At 45.5% G+C, this 18968-nt stretch overlaps 3 protein-coding genes across 17 annotated transcripts in view; 1 reads left to right on the plus strand and 2 right to left on the minus strand.

The window, feature by feature from the left end:
- The window catches only part of SLC45A1 (solute carrier family 45 member 1), a 36031-nt gene extending 29549 nt beyond the window's left edge, over positions 1-6482 (plus strand). For 14 of the 15 annotated variants that reach the window (XM_090123219.1, XM_090123221.1, XM_031613618.2 and 11 more), the window contains 5 exons: positions 279-1015; positions 2224-2377; positions 3237-3413; positions 3937-4142; positions 4209-6482. In XM_090123219.1, coding sequence (XP_089979345.1) covers positions 279-1015; positions 2224-2377; positions 3237-3413; positions 3937-4142; positions 4209-4493 — 1559 coding nt within the window. In that variant the 3' untranslated portion in view covers positions 4494-6482. The remainder of the gene's footprint in view (positions 1-278; positions 1016-2223; positions 2378-3236; positions 3414-3936; positions 4143-4208) is intronic. The other variant, XM_090123223.1, reaches the window with a different exon arrangement.
- A 92-nt stretch (positions 6483-6574) lies between these two features.
- MRPS16 (mitochondrial ribosomal protein S16) lies at positions 6575-9836 on the minus strand. Its single transcript, XM_031613629.2, has 4 exons — positions 9734-9836; positions 9405-9665; positions 9177-9340; positions 6575-6840 (listed from the first exon to the last, which is right to left on the minus strand). Exons 1-3 carry the CDS (start codon positions 9744-9746, stop codon positions 9204-9206), a joined length of 411 nt encoding a protein of 136 aa, XP_031469489.1. The 5' UTR covers positions 9747-9836; the 3' UTR covers positions 6575-6840; positions 9177-9203.
- Positions 9837-10486: 650 nt separating this feature from the next.
- Positions 10487-18825, minus strand: SDHB (succinate dehydrogenase complex iron sulfur subunit B). Its single transcript, XM_031613628.2, has 8 exons — positions 18673-18825; positions 17782-17909; positions 16482-16567; positions 14473-14609; positions 14043-14159; positions 12615-12716; positions 12173-12295; positions 10487-10704 (listed from the first exon to the last, which is right to left on the minus strand). Exons 1-8 carry the CDS (start codon positions 18745-18747, stop codon positions 10627-10629), a joined length of 846 nt encoding a protein of 281 aa, XP_031469488.1. The 5' UTR covers positions 18748-18825; the 3' UTR covers positions 10487-10626.
- Positions 18826-18968: the final 143 nt, after the last annotated feature.

Raw genomic sequence — 18968 nt, forward strand, 5'->3', positions numbered from 1 at the left:
CTGAAATTACTGAAGGTAAAATGATTTGTCCTCAGCAAAGGAAGAACTTGCATTTAAAATTATTTATATCATTGCTTTTGTACATTGTCTGTACAGAAAGACTGTTCATGTGGTGCAGATAAGTGTGTTTATTACTGCATTTGAGTTGAAAAGGCATTAAGTGATAAAACAGGTAGCACGTTGGATTTTCTCATAAATCATTAAACAAGTGGTACTGTGCTGTTACTGACTTCATGGATTGGCTAGAGAAGATAATCTCAGCTCTGTTTTTCCACCAGGTCTTGGAGGTGGCTTTGGTTATGTTATTGGAGGAATACATTGGGATAAAACCAGTTTTGGAAAAGCTGTGGGAGGGCAACTGCGTGTCATCTATGTCTTCACATCAATAATACTGACTATCACTACTGTGCTGACTCTAATTAGCATTCCAGAAAGACCCCTAGGGTCCTTTAGCAAGAAGAAAAAGGTGATGAAGAGTCCAAGTCTTCCTCTCCCTCCTTCTCCACCTCTCTTTGAAGAGGGTGTAAGTGAAAACTTTGCTTCTCATAACTCAGCTCACTTATATGCAAGTTTTACAAGCCCCGTTTCTCCCCTCAGCCCACTCACACCTAAGTATGGCAGTTTTGTCAGCAGAGACAATTCCTTGACAGGAATTAACGAGTTTGCATCGTCATTTGGGACTTCAAATATTGACAGTGTGCTTATAGACTGTTTTACAGGTGGGCACAGTAGTTACTTAGCACTTCCAGCTAGCTTGCCCAGACAGCCTGTCAGTGTCAGCTTTCCTCGGGTGCCAGATGGTTGTTACCAACAAGAAAATGGAATTCTGGAGCAAGGGGAGAGGCGTATAACTCCGGGTCCTGATGGAGAGGCACTGAGGGTGGGCTCCTTGGATACAATAAAGCCACGGTCATCAGGCATCCTGAAAAGACCTCAGAGCTTGGCCATTCCAGATATTGTAACAGGACATTGTCCAGAAAGTAGCAGAAGAAGAAATGTAACTTTCAGCCAACAGGTAAGGGCAGAAAATCAATTACATGACCACGTAAACCCAAGCATTCGTTTAATCTCTTTCTATATTTTTAAATGTTTAGTGCACAAATTCATTGCTAAAGACTGCTCGTGACAGTTTGCTTATAAAAGTCATTGGGGGAGCAGAATACCTGCAGTGACTTTTTGGAAAAATAGTGGATAGTGTATGAATTACAATTCATTAATGATCTGTCATCTGCCTGTTTAAGAGAGCAGATATGGAAGCCCCTCCTCTTCAGGCCATGTGTGAAAGTCAGGTTAGCATTTTTAGCTCTCCTTCACCGCTTAGGAAGCTACCATGTGAGAGCAGAAAAGGACACATTTTTATTGAGCCTGTATCTTCCCTTTCCACAGAAATACCTGCAAGATAGGGCCAGGGATAGGAATCTCCCATGAGCTTCTCCTTATGGCAGTCATTGCATCTGGTTTCATCAGGGAGGTGAGGTTTTCTTTATCCAGGGATAAGACTCTGACCTCACCTCCCACTGTTGGTGATTACTTGGAATGTCTGAGACCTCTGTATGCTGACCCATTTTTTTATGATCCAGGATGAGGTAAACTGTTCTCTGTTTAGTTTTTTTCTTTTTTTCTTTTCCTTTGGGGAGGGAGAGGGAAGAGGTTTTGTTTGGTTTGGTTTCTTTTGTTTAATTATTTTTGGTTTTGCTTGGTTGGTTGGTTTGTTTGTTTGTTGCTGTACTTCTCAGTTTGTGAGAGCAGACTTCGTTAGGGTCAGGATTTTGTATGCGCTGTGCCTGTAGAAATCAGCCATTGAAGGCTGTGAGCAGTGACAGTGTGTTTCAGTTAAAACTGTCCACTTTTACTTTACTATCTCTAAAACTTCAGGGACCAAATTCACCTGACTGTGGGTACAGCTTATATTAACAGAAATGAAATTTGTGCTTTCCCTATGCTAGTGTCTGAACATGGTTGCCAAATACTCTGGAACAGTGCAGAGTACTGTTTCAAGTACACTGAAAGCTATAGCACAGTGCTGCCATTTAACACTTGTTCTAAGGCTGAAATTGCAGACATTCTTAGCTGAATACACTGTTCTTAATCCCCCGATGAACGACTGAGCAGCAGAGTTTAACCTTCAGATCATTAGATAGATGCACAATATTGCGTAGGTTTGCTCAAAGGTCATTTGGATTATTCTTAATGTCTGTTGACCTGGAAGTTCTTATGTTGCAGGTTGCTAATATCCTGCTGGATGGTGTTAAGTATGAGAGTGAGTTGAATGGATCAGGCGAGACCTCTGAACAACCACTCTCCATGAGACTTCTTTGCTCAACCATCTGCCACATGCCCAGGGCTCTTCGTAACCTCTGCATCAACCACTTCCTAGGTAATGAGAAAGTTCATTCTAGTTTTCACCATGATGTAGTTTATGTTGTGTGATTCTTTGTAAGTATTTTATTTCTGCAATGGCTGCAAACTGAAGAGAACATAGTTTGTTCCATATACACTCATCAGTAAGGTACTTTGTTATTTATTTTCTTAGAATGTTGGAGAAAAAAAGGATGAAAAAAAAAGCCCTAGAACTGTAAAACTTACATGCTTAGAAAAGGAATAACTTTGGTTTAGATCAGTGCATCTGTTAAATGGAGAGTTTGTGCTAGAATGAGAAACAACACTGAACTAAGAACTTTAAATTGCAACAACATGGTTTTTTAATGCTTTGAAACTGAAGTTGCTGAGCAGAATTCTACAAGATTGTTTGTGTTTTCCTGCTTACATTTGAGATGAGCGTTCAGTTTTCTCCCTTTGACACCATGTATATAGGGGCAACAGAACAGGCTGTGAGAGTGCACAGAATGCAGTGCTACAGGAGTGCCTGCAACCAAATGCAGGATGACAACAGCATCTGGAACTAATATCTAATGAGCAACTGTGTGAAACTTAGCCAGGCAGTTCAGACTATGATTGATTTTTCTTTCTTGCTAAACCAGTGGCCCATGGCCAGCATTAAGCCTATAGGATTCCATATATGAATTCAAAGGATAAATCTTGATAGTTAAAATCATGAGCATCTTTGACAAACAGCATAATGCACAGAGAGCAGCGGTCTGAGCTAAATGTGGCTAAACATTATGTAATACATTGCATGAACTGTTTCCAACTGTGATTTGTATTGTAGTATTCATGGTTTACAAGAGGAGAATGATAATCTGCAGTCCTAATGGATTACTTCTGGCTTCTTTCAGGATGGCTCTCATTCGAGGGGATGTTGCTCTTCTACACTGACTTCATGGGAGAAGTAGTGTTTGAAGGGAATCCAAAAGCCCCTCACAACTCAGTTGAGTATCAGAAGTACAACGCTGGGGTCACCATGGGCTGCTGGGGAATGTGCATCTATGCATTCAGTGCTGCTTTCTATTCAGGTACTGAGTAATAGTCATCCTGGACACTCCTATCAGAAAGATAGACCTGTTCCTTAAGCGATATTTCTGCAGTAACAACTCTGGCTTTTATGTTGCACATAGCCTGCCATGTGGCAGGGTTATCACCATGTTATCTGTGCTACTTAGTGTAGCCTACTCTGACAGCAGAGGAGGGCAGCAGTCCAGTGATAACGCATTTCTGTTATAAAATAGTTCCTTTCGTGAGTGACATTTTGAATGTATGTTGAATCTAGAAATACGCGCAGCCAGCATAGACATAATTTGGGTGCAGTGCCATTCAGTGCCTGTGTGCCTCTGATGGAGCATCGTGGTATAATGCACCACCAGCACTGGGCGTCTGTCTTTGTGCTTGCGTGGCAAGCTGCCATTACACAAAGCTGTGATGGTTACTGCTGAGCTGTGGCTGCCCCAATGTCTGGGCCGTGGGACCCAAAGGTGCAGTCCTGCTAACTGCAAGGGACAGTCATGGTTCATTGCAGACTTCCACACTGCTGTTTTGCAGCTGCACTGGAGAAGCTGGAGGAGCGGTTCAGCACACGGACGCTGTACTTCATTGCATATTTGGCCTTTGGGCTGGGCACTGGGCTGGCCACGCTCTCCAGAAATATCTACGTAGTGCTGTCACTGTGCACGACCTATGGCATTCTCTTTGCCACGCTCTGCACGCTGCCCTACTCTCTACTCTGCGACTACTACCAGAGCTGTGAGGTGAGCCCCAGGCAGGATGGGGAATGGGGCTCCTGGTGACACCTCCTCATACTGTGTTCCCTGAAGTTTGCAGGCTCGCACATGGAGGGTACACGGCGTGGGATGGGTGTTGATATCTCCCTACTCAGCTGCCAGTACTTCTTGGCGCAGATCCTGGTGGCCCTGGCCATGGGGCCACTGACGACAGCTGTGGGCAGTGCCAGTGGCACCATGTACTTTGCCAGCCTGGTGTCCTTCCTGGGCTGCCTCTTCTCCTCTCTCTGTGTCATCTATGAGCCAACCCTGTCTGCTGAGGAGCTGCCACCCAACGAGGAGCAGAGCCCGCTCCTTCCCTGTGTGCAGGACCAATAAATGGGAGAAGCTTCTGTACCCTTGGCTACCTCACTTGCACCATTCTTGTCCTCAACCATCATGGTAAGGTGGGCTCATGTGCCCTTAGGATGGCAGCAACTGGAGGTGGGCTGTGGGTGACTGTGCTGATAGTGGGCATGGGAAACCAGTGAAACTGGCACACATCTTTTCTGTGAACTTTCCCCTGCCTGCAGGGAGGGCAGTGCCTGGCACTGTGCATCTTTCCCAAGTTGGTAAAAGCTGATCTATGCTTACAGGACTTGTGGTCACATCAGTGGGAACCATTGGTGGCAGTGTGGGACCTTCTCTCCAACTGCCATACAGTGCCATTTTTCCTTAGGAGGGATGATGTTTCTTGGCCTGAGGTGGGGGACCCAGAAGACCAGTGCTCAGGCAGGTGGATCCCGATGTCGTGGGTGGCAGTAAGCAGTGGGGCTCCATTGCTGTGGGAGAACCAGGGCCATGGTGTGCCACCAGCTTTGTGAGCAGAAGTTGCCTGGCCCTTGGTTGTTGAGGGCTACAACTCCCGCAGGACCTCAGGGAGCACTGAGGACAACACATGGGTCTCACCTTCCGTATGTTAAACCTGGCCCTGACCTGGCTTTTCAGAACTTCAGGGCATAATGCAAGTACTCTGTGAAGGCCCATGGCTGGGCTTCCATGTGCACCAAGCTCCAGCCAGCAGAACTGCTCCAAGAAGTTGCTGTGGGATGAAACTGGCTCCAAACCCTGCTCTGTAAGTTCTGACTGTGGTCCACAGTGATGGTTTCTGATCTGCGCATACTCCTATGTTAGGCTTTTAACTGACGCTATAATGGCTTATGTTGATGGATAGGAAGGGGTTTTGTGAGCCAGGTTTCCTTGGGTAGAAGTTTATTCTTACAATTAGGTTAAGAATATAAGAGAACTCATTTATGTGAAAGCCAGAAGCCACTGGCACATCATCCTTATGTTTCATACAGTTGTACCTCCTGATGTCTTAAAATCTGCTTAGTAAGTAGTGATTTGTCAGCTAGAGCTACACCTGCATACCTCTGTGAAACTACTAAGACTTATTACTTGGACTGGTGTTCTGTTACCTGTGGAAACTCTTACTACCTTCCATAGCCAGAATAATTAAATGCCTGAGATCTTACACAATTTGCAGGTAATCGCTAGAGTCTTTATACTGAAGAATAAAAATGAAAACATGTAAGCTAGAACCATTTATAGGATTCTTGTCAGTCTGTGTTCATATTCCAGTAGGGTGCAAAGGTTTCCCATGGGTGAAGGGTATTCTAGTGCTTAGGAATACTGTGCAGGCATCCCTTTAGAGGCTCTTTTTGTTCTTATCTAGTAGGGACAGAAGCAGCGTTTTTTCTGGAAGTCCATTCATTTTTCAGTTTTTTTGACTGTTCACCTAAGTTTATTTTTGTGTGATGTGCAATATCAAGATGAAATAACTTGCATAATCTTTAGCTGTTGTGGTGCACTGTAGTGCTTAAAATAATGTACAGTGTGTAAGAACCTTTCATTTTTATTATCAGTTCTCCACTTTTTTTTGTGATAAGTTCTGTGCTCTTTGGTATTTACTTCCCTGGAGGAACACTTCTGAAGTTATGAAGCCAAGCATTCAGAGACAAACGAGTGTCAGATTGATGACTGTTCATCTTGATCCCATCTGTTCTGGTTTAGAAAGCATGGCTCACTGTCACACCTGCAGGAATACCTGTGTCATGCAGAATTCATTATGGGATATCTTATCTCTAAAAACGTTTGGGATGAAACTGGACCTGGTGTATGAGCAGCACATTTGGCACTTCTGAGCATCTGATTTCCAACAATCTAAAGAGACGACTGTGGAAATTTTTTGGTCTGCTGTGTAATCTTTTAATTCTTTGTCTTAGCAAACTTATAAACTCAAAAATGATCGTTTTGTTCCTACTGAAGGGGTGTTCTCAAAATGTTTTCTCCTCCTAAGTTTTGTAGACAGTATTGTTGCACTGAGTGGATTGTGAATGCTTTCCTTTTCTACACAGCTGGGATTTCAGATGATTTTGTTGCAAACACGGATATTTAAAGAGAGTAAAACAAAAGAAGGAAAAAAAAAAAGCAATGTATTTATCAAGCTATATGTCAATATGTATATATCATTGTATTTTCCAGCACTGGAAAAGGCTCCTCAGAGCAGTGGTCACAGCCCAACTGACGGAGTTCAAGAAGCATTTGGACAGTGCTCTCAGATATAATGTTTGAATTTCAGGTGGTGCTGTGCAGAGCCAGGGGTTGGACTGAAGGATCCTTGTGGGTTTCTTCCAACTTGGGATATTCTGTTATATTTGATGGTTACGTTTGTCGCTCCTTCCCTCTGTAAATAAGAGTAGGAAATACATTTACGTATAGTTATAAAACTATTGCTATGCTGAAGTGCATTGCACAGTTGAATATATGTAACATTTTCTATTTTAAACTCAATATCAGTGTGTCTTAATTTGGGTTTTTAGTGATATTGTTGGTGTCCCGTATGTCACCATGGTGCAGAATTCCGTGGAAGTTGCACTAAATCCATAAAAACAAAACAACAACAACAAAAAACAGGAATTACTTATTTCCTTATTCTCCTCCTTTGTCATACATGTTGTGTTTTACAGAAATTACGGTGTGGTCACTGCTGAACTGAGCTGCAATACAATGTTTACTTTCTGGAATGCACTCTTCAAATTGTCTAAATCTATGGGCTGCTGGTTAGAAGTAAGAGAGAAGAGTTGAGGAAAGAAAGTGATACCATGCTGTGCCATAGTTTAGACTTTATAAAGTTTAAATGATAATGACTTAATAAAAATTAAAGGTTGCTTAATGGAAGTGATTTGTGGGTGCTCATATCTGTACTTATACGACATGTACAGAAGAAGGGAAAATGGGGAGAGGGAGGAAGAAGTACCTAATGAATTGGCTCATGTTTGTGATTAAGCTAGATGTAACCATTTCAGTTTATCTGTAGTTCATTCAACTTCTGCCATGCCTCAAAAAAGAGGACCGAATAACTGAAACTTCTGCTGAATCTCTAAATGAAGAAAAAGATATTTTCCAGGAGAAAAAAAAAATAGGGGGACTGTAAGAAGAATCAACAGTCCTTCAGCACTCAGAATGACACCAAAAACCCAAACACCCAAAGCCTCTGTTGGGAACTGCTTGAAGGGTTAAGGGTTACTTTAAACACTGTTTTGTACTAACATGTAATCATCATGTACTAAATCGAAGATGCACTTAATTGGAAAAGAAAAAAGAAGAAATTGTCCTCAGGTCTGAGGTGGCTTTCTTAAATTATCTTTTCCCTTCCTCAGTCTGGAAGATTGCCTTAGAGAGAGACTTTTGCAGAGCTGTTGCTATAACATCACAACATCGTGGGTTGCACAGGTTACGATAAATATTTTTGAGAATTGTATGATTCTGGAATAGAAATGCCAGGGAGACCTCGTGCATCCATTTATCTAAATTGAAAATGTCTGTACCTCTGGTTGCAAGACAATGCTTCACTTAACCTGGCTTTTCAGCCAGGAAGGTTTTCATTGATGTTCACTAAGAAAACAGTTGTGGCTCTTCCTCTGCCTCAAGCTGCTGCTTCTGCAGCAGAGATTTTAACAGACAGGAAGGTGCTACTGCTTGTGGGTTTGCATTTAGAATGAGATTTCAGGGCACAAGACAAGAGCATAAGCTGCTGGATTTGCAGATATACATTATATAAGCAGTTCTTCATGTTAAAAGCCCCATTTACTCTATTTTTTTGTTCCTTTCAAAAATACGCTGTACAGAAATGGTAACTCTTTGGGATAATGAGAATTTCTGTGCTTGCAGATTGCTGCTAGATGCCCAGCAGGGAGTTTTAGATTAGATCTGAAAGGCAACATCATTATCCCAAACCCAAATAGTGCTAATAACTGACAGAAAATATGAAGGTGACGTCTTTGTCAGTCTGCCTCTTTGATACAACATGCGCGTACTCCAGGGGCAGGAAGAGAGTATGCAGTGTTAGTCAGACTAGTTCATATGCAAAACACTTTAGCATACTCAAGCGGCAGACTGAGAAGTCAGCTATGGAGATGATGCAGTATTTGCCATGTATATAAGCTGTATGTAACTATCTTTTTTTCCTAGGAATCCAATGGTCTCCTTGAACAAAAGATAACAAACAGAGCAGCCAACAGGAAATCACAGCCTGAGAGTGAAAATTCATGTTCTTCTGTGAGTAATGTTTACCAAGCTTACAAGAATGGGGAGTTTGACATCTATTCTGCTAAAATCCCCTCCCTCTTAAACTGTCTTCAGAGACAGAAGCCTCCTGTGCTTCTAAGAGAACAAACGGGTTCAGAACTGCTCTGGGGAAACTAAAACAGAAATGCAGATGCAGTTCATTTGTTTGCCTCTGCTCACAGATCACCAAACTGCACTAGGGCTGCATCGGAGCCAAGGAATCAAACGTGAGAAGCGCTGCAAGCAAATGAAAGCTGCTAATGTGCCTTTAGGGAAAGCTCTGTGACTCTTGGTGTGGTTCTGTGCTCCACGATAGCTGGGAAGGCCCCGTCATAGCTGCTGCATGTCAAATTAACTTTTCAGAGCCGAGTCGGGAGAGAGCAGCACATGCACAGGAAGAAGTGCGCAAATCACGCTTTAATGTTGGCTTAGGCATGGAAGGAGGGCACTCACTGCGCACACGGGGCTGCGCGCCGCCTCTCAGACCGGAGCTCCGGGCTCCTGCGAGCCGCCCTCAGCAGGGGGCACAACGGACTCCTGCGCTGGTCGCCGTCGCCGCCGGAGCCTCTCGGCGTTGGTTATCGTCATGGGATGAAGCGGCAAAAACCCCGCCAGGCCTGCAACGAGGAACGCTGAGCTACGCGGACCAACTCCGCAGCCCTTCCACCGCCCCGCACCTACCCAGGAGCTTCTCGGCAGGCCGCGACAGCTGCGCGCCGCAGCCCAGCCAGTGCCGCAGGCGCTCCAGGTTGAGCCCCGCCACCTTCTCGCCGTGGGCGTTGGGCAGCGGGTCGAGGCAGCCGAGCTGCTCCAGGTACTTCCCGTCCCGGGCGCGTTTGCTGTGCGCCGCTACGATGCGGTAGAAGGGCCGGTTGGTGCAGCCGCCGAGGGCGAAACGGATCACGACGTGTCCGCCTCGATAGCTCTTCAGAAGGCGGCTACCTGCGGGGAGAGCGCGAGGCGGTTACGGGCCGCTCCCAGTCCGGCAGGCTGCGCCCGCGGCCACTCACCGAGTTGCACCATGGCGGCGGCGGCGGCCCCTCCTGCGGTCGCGGGACGATTGCGCACTTCCGGTGAGACGGAAACGACCGGCACGCCCCGCGCGGCACCGCCCTCACGCAGACGGGAACGAGGCTGACTTCCGGGCGGAGCACCGCCCCACGCTGGCCGAGGCGGCGCGGCCTTCCGGGAGGTGCTGCGTGCGTCTTTTGTCCCGGGCGCCGCTTGCTCTGCACGGCAACGAGGAGCGCAGCGTGGGGGGAACCACTGATCACCCGGAGTTAAAGGTATCCCCCCAGGACGGCAACCGAGTGCTCTGCTATTCCTCCGAGTCTTATGGTCATCAGTCTGCTGATCAGCGCCTCTCTGCTCTTACCGCTGTGTGCCGCCAGTGCGTTCCAAAATGCAGAGGAAAAAAACAGAAGTGAAAGAGTGGAAGCACAGCATGCAACCATGGGTGCTATGCACGATGCAATAGCAGGGACACAGGCTGCAGCCATGAGGACATAAGCTGCAACTGCTGAGCTCCGGGCATAATGCAGCCCATGGGACTGGGCACGGCACAATACTGGGAGATACGGACAGTGCAGCCCCTCGACCATGCACTGCAAAAATGGCTCTGCTCAAAAAAGCGCTTTTTGTCTCCCAGCATGCAAGTGGATACACTCAGAGCTGCAAACGAGATGTCTGGGTTCCACAACAACAAGGCAGTGCACTGAAGAGGCAGAGGAATCAGTTACGTATTGTTAATGAGTTACCAACTCTTACTTCTTTACAGTATTTATTGTACACACAAGCATATGGAAGAAACACCAACATTCCTGCTGGAACCAGGTGTAATCAAGTGCAAGTTACTTCCAGGTAAAGCACGTTTGTGTGTTACATTTCCAGTCAGGGAACAGCTTTATGCAGTGGCTGTCTTCTCTTTGTAAGTTGCCATCATCTTCTTGATCTCAGCAATTGCTTTGCCAGGATTCAAACCCTACAAAGAGAAAGTTCCAGCTAATTTCTCTAGAAATCAGCACGTTTGAGTATCCTCCCTGTTTTCCCATAGTTGAAGTCGTGTTAAACTGACAGATATACTGCTGTTCGTAAGAACAACTGGCAGAGGAAAGGCTCAGCAACCAGTTTTTAAAGTTGGAGCCCAGCGTAGTGTTGCCCTTCCATCAGATGCTGCCAGGGATCCTGAGGGCACTGCAGCAAGACCACTAAGTCACAAGATGAAGATGCTACAACCAAGCTTTTCAAAGCAAGGTTTTCCTACAATTCAAACGTACGTCTCATCACAGAGGCTCTCAATCCTGCAGTACTGTTGGCAAGCTGAACATACTTAATCTCAAAACGAGAGTGGGAAGATCACAAATGTCATCCTATAGCATTGTGATGGCAGCACAACTTGACAAAGCATGAGCAGGAAATGACCCCAGAGCACAGTTCACTTTGCAGTGTTTTTTTCAGAGCTGATCGAGATAAGAGACGTGATTTAAGCTGATTTTAAGGGAAACGTATTATCAACCATAGATGCATCTCAAAATCAACAGACCAAGCCCTCGTGTGTTATTTCCTTCTGCTGTGTACAGTCAGATCTTCAAACAGAACCTTCACCTTTAGCTGAACTACAGCTGACATGTGAGCACGATCATCTGCTCTGTAGAAAAGGGGGGATTTATCTGTAGTCAGTGAATCATGTTAAACAAAACCAGCAGGCGGTGCTCCTGACAAACACCTGTCAGTCCAGATCTCAAGCACCTTATTTTCCCACATCCGTGATCCAAAAGTTTGCCTTCTTATTACTTCACAGCTCAAAAAGAATTTTACTCTACCATCAGGTGCAAGCAATACAGCTGGCAAGAAAATGAAAATTATCTACCCAGCAACAGGCACAAGGTTACAGCAAGAAGAGGAAGAGGCACGCTCTCCTTTGAGAAAATTTGCTCAATTCTCAGCAGAAATACCACAGACAACAGACCTGGGAAATGCCCTTCTGGCAGGATGTCAGCATAAAACACACTCCCCTCGGCACTGAAAACTTGCTGTCATCTTCTCTATTATGCAAGTTGCACAACACATCAGGACAGCTGCTACTGCTGGGGTGTGAGAGAGCACTGTGCTGGGGTTATATGTATTACTCACATCACTGATCAGATCATCTTCCCTATCGGATTTCTGGCAGTGTCCCTCACACAAACAGGATGTTACAGACATATACCTAAATCCTGGAAACAGTCAGGTTCTCAAAATCACGAGGAAGAGAAGTTTCCGTGATGTGTAATGTAGTGTAAACTCTGTCATATTCTCTTGCACAGTCACTACTGTAAACATTACTGCTGATAACTCACCATTTCAAAAAGAAAAAAAGTCAACCAGAGCTTGAAGAAAACCTACCACTGGCATTTCCCTACCAGTTTGGAAACAATTGCAGAAGGGACACATGCAGGAACAACACCTACCTTTGGGCAAGTCCTTGTGCAGTTCATGATTGTGTGACAACGGTAGAGAGAAAATGGGTCTTGAAGTTGTGCCAGGCGTTCCTCTGTGTAGTCATCTCTGGAGTCAATCATCCAGCGATAGGCCTGAAAATCAGTGTCATTGACACACCAAATGATTTCCCAAAGTGAAGTAATCAGTGTTGTATTTTAGAAGCAACACCTAACTCAGGAATTCTGGTCCACTACTACATCAAAGAATCATTAAGGTTGGAAAAGACCATTAAGATCATCTGATCCAACCACCACCCTATCCCCACCAAACCACATCCCTCAGTACCACTTCTGTATGTTTCCTCAACACCTCTAGGGACACTGATGGCATGCTGTGCTCACAGGTATCTGCACTGCTTTTAAATGAGGAGTCCCTCAGCAGTTCCCCATGGCACCCAGGATCTGTCCTTACCTGCATGAGTACAGCAGGACCCAAGTACTTGTCCCCGTTCCACCAGTAACTGGGACAGCTGGTGCTGCAGCAGGCACACAGGATGCACTCGTAGAGTCCATCCTGTACACAGATGAGAGACCATGGTCAACCACAGAAGTGCAGAAATTGAAGAGACAAGTGTGGAAATTGCTGGATTTTTATGCATTCTTTGCTTTTGGCCCGTCCCAATGAGGAAAAGGTAAGAATTTTTCAGATGCCTGCGTATCCAAACACACAGGCTTTTCCCAAAGCAAGAGAAGCTTTGGTAAGGAGATAAAAAGCAACTTTACTAATCATGAGGAAGATTCACGTGGCTCTTGCAGCTACTTTTAGGTCTGTTTTTTTACTTAAATGAGAAAGTAACTTCAAAGATGCTGCTTTAAGAAATCATTGAGAGGATCCCTTTAAGTCCTTACATGTGCCATCAGATAACATTATGAAGTGGTGTAGGAGAATTAACTGTCGCCCTTGGAAAGAAATTCTTTCAAACTGTAAAATCCTGTGGTTGTTAGGATAGCACACAGCTAGTTGCATGGTGCTGCTGACATCTTAGGCACATGACACGTCTGCTCATCAGATGTTACTTCACAGCAAACACAGATAATGGGCAACTTTCAGAGATCACTGCAGACAATTAGGCTGCAGCTCATGTGTTTTCATTATATCCTCTTTAATCAGCCTTCCTCTGTGTTGCTCATGCTCATCTCTTTTACCACTTGCCAAAATCTAGGCTGCTTGCCCACTATGAGCCTATTCAGTGACAATACTGCAGCAACAATCACAGCAGTGACCGGCCGAGCTTCAAACTGTCAAGCAAATAACCCATAAAGACAGGTCAGAGGCAAAAGAGAAACTGTCAATTTATCAACACTTACTGTAGGAGCCAAAAAAATCCAGATACTAACTTACCTGCTCTATAAACTCTTCAAAAAGCTTCCCCCTCCCACCTGTAAAGGTTCAGCTTTTGCCATTAGTTTCAGGGTTGTAAAATGCAGCGTGCAGCAACAGGACAGTGCTGCTTAGCATGCAGCTGTCAGATACACAAACAGTGCTGCGTTAGACAAACTACACCCCAGCATAAACAGCATCGCCTGATCTCTACATGAATATTACAAGCCTCTGCCCTTCACAGTGTTTTTACAAAGACAGAGTTTTGCAGCACAGACAGTGGAAATGAGGTCAGAGTCCCCAGCACAACTGTGTTCTGCATTTCATTAGCAAATGTTACCCGTAGCAATGTAGACGTGCCACAACACTGCGTTTCAGGGAGCGCTTTCCACCCACATCAGGCTTTGTAACAGACAGTTTTGTCATTAAAGGAACTAGATGCTACTGCACATTAATGTTGAATCCTGGTCTTATCTGGAAGGGATTTTAATGGTAAAAATAATTTTAACAAAAGGTAACCAGTTTCTGACGGTCTTCTATGGATTGCAGGTACTGCTCCTTGCCCTGTTTCGACTCATCCTTCTTCTTCAGGTAAGGCTCGATAGATTTGTACTGTGCGTAGAAGTTACTCAAGTCCTAGGAAACAAAAGGAAAAAGATCACACTTAAATTGAATTGATGCCAGAGAAACTGAACATCTGTTGTCATTCATAGAGAAGGAGGTATTTTGTACGTCAGCCTGCCACATTCCTCCTAACGAGGCTAGATTTAGTCACCACTGGTAAGCAGACCCACCCAAGCCAGAGAGCATCAAGAGGAGTTCAGACGTGAATTGTGGGTCATGATCTTGTTGCCATCTCCCAACATTATCCCTTCTAATCCAACCTGAACCCCATACTGTCTGGAATGGCGTCAGCATTGGTCACAAGATGAAGAAGGCAGATACTTACTGGAACAAGATCCTTCACCACATACATGTGGGGGAGAGGGTAGATTTTAGTGATCTTGCTGAGATCAGGGTCAATTTTTTTTATACAAGCCAGAGTGTTTCCACCAGCAATATTCATCGCACAGGAGCCACAGATGCCTGAGAGAGAGAGCAGAGTAAAGCAGTGGATGTTCACCCTCTTATCCTACTTGAGGAAGATCCTCTTCACCCCATACTTGCCCCTGGCTTGACTTCCCTTCTGATGCCATCAAGAATCTTGGTACGTGACAAGGAAAATGCTACAAGTTGTCATTGAGCCAAGCACATTGCTATTCAAACAAAGAAGAAATGCTGGAGTTGTTTTCATGAAGCTCCAGACACTTCATCCCTTCATGTCATACTCCACGTGCTACTTCTCAGGGTGGAGGAAACATTCAGATTTGTTGACAGGTTTGAAACACAAGCAGCTAACAGTGGGATTATAAAGTGGAGCCAGATGGACCCCCACCAGCCCTACAGTTACGGTCAGAAGCATCCCTAAAGGTCAGCAATGTGAAAATAAGTTCCTAAGACAGAAACTCCTTTCTGCACCTTCTGCAGCAGGCTAAAGTTGTGCAATCCCCTGCTTTCATTAACTCCCCATGGTGAGAGAACACGCGCTCACAGAACAAATAGCATATAAATAGCTTAACAAATGGATTAAGCGACACTGCTCGTGACCTCCAGTAACACAAGGAACAGATGTAGCCCAGGAAAGGGCAAGGCTCACAAAAAAAACACATTATAGAGCTGTCTCCGATACTGCTCAGATCAGAAGCTCTGGCATTCAAATTGGACTGATACTTAAGACATTATATTGGAAAGATGACAAGTGTTGAAAGGGCATAACTAATTTCAGAGGATTTGACACACATCAGTTGATATGAGTCAGGGAAATGCCACTACTCCTCACATTGAGTGAGCTAGTCCTCAGTGCCTGGTGTGCCGTCAACCCTTCCCACAAAGGCTGGCATTTGGACAGAGCTATTTCTCCCACTCACTAACTGGTTACAAGTATTTTCCAGTTAACTTGAGAAGGGACCAGGACAATTAGAGACTGCAGACATAGGTCCACGTGTAAGAAACAGGAACAAGTGATCAGATTTTTTTTCCCCTGTATGGTAGAAAAGGACAAGATCAAACCAACCAAGATTAGGAATCTGTCTTTAGATTCTCAAAGAAAACTATTCAGTGCAATTAATTCTAGCTGCTCAGGAACAGTATTTGCTATCTAAATATCAGACACGGAGAACAATCACACTGGATAAAATTCCTCCACTTGCTATGCAGATTCTGCAAGAAACGTCTGTGTTGAAGCATGCTTTTCATTTAGATCTGAGTCAGGACGTCTTTAGGCATCAGGCAATTACACCTAAATTTCTAGTGCTTGCAAACCCAACCAATTAAATCAAAAGTTGTTCCATGAAGACATTCTCCTCCACAGTAATCTTAATCTCAGCATACCAACAGCACTCATGAATTAAGTCTTTCTTTCCAGGGAAAAGTGTCACTGGGACTGGAAAGTTTGAATGCAGTCAGACAAAGATGCTGATGACTACCTGCCTGAGAACCAGCTGGTAACTCTGCAGCATAAAACCAGGAGATAGCCTTTTCCTCAGTCACTCTGCTTAGTCGAAGAGCTACAGTTCACTCCCATTTGACACATCTTTCCCCTCAATTCTGCTGCTGTAACATCTCCTTCCTAAATTCCCCTACATAGTCCATCATTGGAGGTCAGCAAGATGAACACAATTAGGATGGAAACAGGAATGACTGGGGCTGTTTATGTCTTGCTTGTAACTCAGTGTGGGGTGATTATACGCTGTAACTTCACTGCTTGATTCACTAAAGTATTTCATGTTCAATACTTAGAAAAGAAGAGCGGCATGCTGTGGTCTGCCCTGAAGTTTTTATTGGTTACACACATGCAGTATTAGCGTTAGCATTTATTTGGACAACAGTCAACTTAGCAGATTGAAAAATCTTTCTTACCTTCCCTGCATGACCTGCGGAAGGTCAGAGTGGAGTCCAGCTCATTTTTAATCTTAATCAGAGCATCAAGTACCATAGGGCCACATCTATAGCAGAAAAAAAAGTCAGAGAACCTATATAATTTCCCCTGGCTTTATCTCCAGCACCAACTAAGAAGCAACTAAAAGGACTTTCATCTCAACTACAATTAAAACTATATTTTGCAACAAGATAGAGATCACTTGCTCAGTGGCACAACTCACATGCCTCATCTCTCCCCAGGGTCAAAGCGGGACAGGAGCCATTTCTTTTGCTGAGGCCCAGATTTGGCTCTGCTGGAGACAGTTCAGACAGCACAACTGAAAACAATCTTGGAAGCTCTCACCTCTTAAGTCAGGTTTTGACAAGTTTGCCTATCCTCATTAGTCACAGGAGGCAGTGCAGCTTGCAAAAGCAAAGTCTTGGACAACTTATGTAATTTTATATATAGCAGACAAGACAACACCTAGAAATTATTAACTGGGGCAAATCAAAGCAGCAAAGTCTGATTTCTGTCACGTGCTTCCCAAGCAGAGCTGCATGGCTTTGTATCTGAAGCTTTCAGTAAGGGCTTGAGGTGAATTCCTCTGGCAAGACCATAGTAACAGGAGCTCAAGGAAGTGGAGGCATGTGTGCCCATGCAAAGGTTTCTACACCACAGGGAAGACTGTACCCTTTCACAAGATCACTGAGAAATGAGAGCTTTCTTGGTGATAACTCCACTAGGGCATACAAGCAGCTACTAGAAGTTTAATTACTTCTAGTTTGCTGGCCATATTACATGTTAAGAGAACTGTAAGAAGAGACAGTAAAATCTTCACCTTATCTCCAAGGTCTGGGACTGTGAGCTATGAGTAAAATTGCTTCATTTTGGAATATGCCCCAAAATTTACCATATAAATATAGCTGTTACCATTTTATTGCTGACAGATACCAAGACAGTGGCATTCACAATACAATTTTACTTGTCATAATTGGCATCAACAGGTGAGGGAAGGGAAATGATCCCACGTGGTCTCAGTAAGATTTGCTTTATCAGGAAATAACACCCCTGTATTGTCCTGCTGCATAGCACATCTGAGGCACTGCCTCTCTGGCTACCGTAACAAGGTTTTAACAATGCCTGAAGCTGAATGAGACTGCTGACACCCTCAGTTGTTAACTTGGACACTTCTCAGCTACCCTGAATTACTGCTTGTCAGATAACCTGTGTGCACATGCAGCCCCGACACGTCTGCATGCCAGGGAAGCCAAGCAGCGCTCTGTAATCAGGTACACTCACTTATTCAAATCCACTTCATACGTCTGCATACGAGGCTTGTCCCCAGGCTTATCGGGATCCCATCTGTAGATGGAAAACTTCTTGATACGTGATGTAGCTGCAGCCGCTGTCTGAGCTCCTCGACAGATCTGCATTTGAACAGCAGCAAAACAGCCCTTAGGTCCCTCCAGGTGGCTTTTAGCCGGCAACAAAATGACTTGAGGCAGTGAGTTTTGGGGCCAGAGCTAGGGGATCCATTGCTGGCTTGGCATTTGGGCACATGTACAGAGAATCCTTCCAAGGATTTGACACAGCAGTGCACTTTGGCACCTACAGCCACCTCTCTGCTGGGGCTCCCTCCTCTTCTTTAAAACAGAGAATGATGCCGAAACTAAGAAGACAACTCAGGGATGCTCCTGTGGGCCCCGCAGCCCTGAAGGCTTTGCCACAGCCCGACAGATCCCCTCAGAAGCTCCTTGCCGCAACCCCACCCTGCTCTGGACCAAAGGGCCCCCAGACCCCACTTACATTTTTCCTGTCCCCACATCCTTCTCCAATCCCCTTCTGGATCCCCTATCTCACTCAGCTCCCATCTCCCCCAGACCCTCCCCACGCCCCTTCTCCACTCCTCTTCATCCCCTAGACCCCCTCCAGTGCCCTTCACACAGCCCATCTCCCCCAGACCCCCTTTCTCCTAATCCCTCCGAAACTTCTTCCCTTCCTACACTGCATCCTGTCGTCATCGTCCCCGCCCCCTCCAATCCCTCCCAGGCCCCTCTGGGCTCCCCCCGCCCCCAACCTTCCCCCACGCCCTCCTGCAGCCCCCCGACATCCTCCCATTATCCCTCCCCTCACTCCTCCGGCCATTTATCCCTTGCCCCACACCCCCCGGACCGCCTCCAGTCCCCTCACCGGCCGCAGCCCAGCCCTCAGGAGCCGCGCGGGGACGCCGCGCCTCAAGGAGACTCCCAACACGGCCGCCGCCATTTTGGCGCTGCGCAGTTCCGCTCCGCCCCAGAAGTGCTCTCTGAGGGTGGCGCCCTGCCGCTGGTCGCCATTCTGGGTGTATAGGGGTGCCATGTTGAGTGTGGCACAGGGAGGATGTGGTGGACCAGCACGCCTGGATCCCCTCATTTTCGGGAGCTGGCAGACCGCTGCGTCCCTCCTCATACTCAGAGGTGATCCCTATCCTCATTTTTTTTTACAGA

The sequence above is a fragment of the Phasianus colchicus genome, chromosome 22, assembly GCF_987193195.1.
Source record: "Phasianus colchicus chromosome 22, bPhaCol1.hap1.1, whole genome shotgun sequence".
Classification (NCBI taxonomy): Eukaryota; Metazoa; Chordata; class Aves; order Galliformes; family Phasianidae; genus Phasianus; species Phasianus colchicus.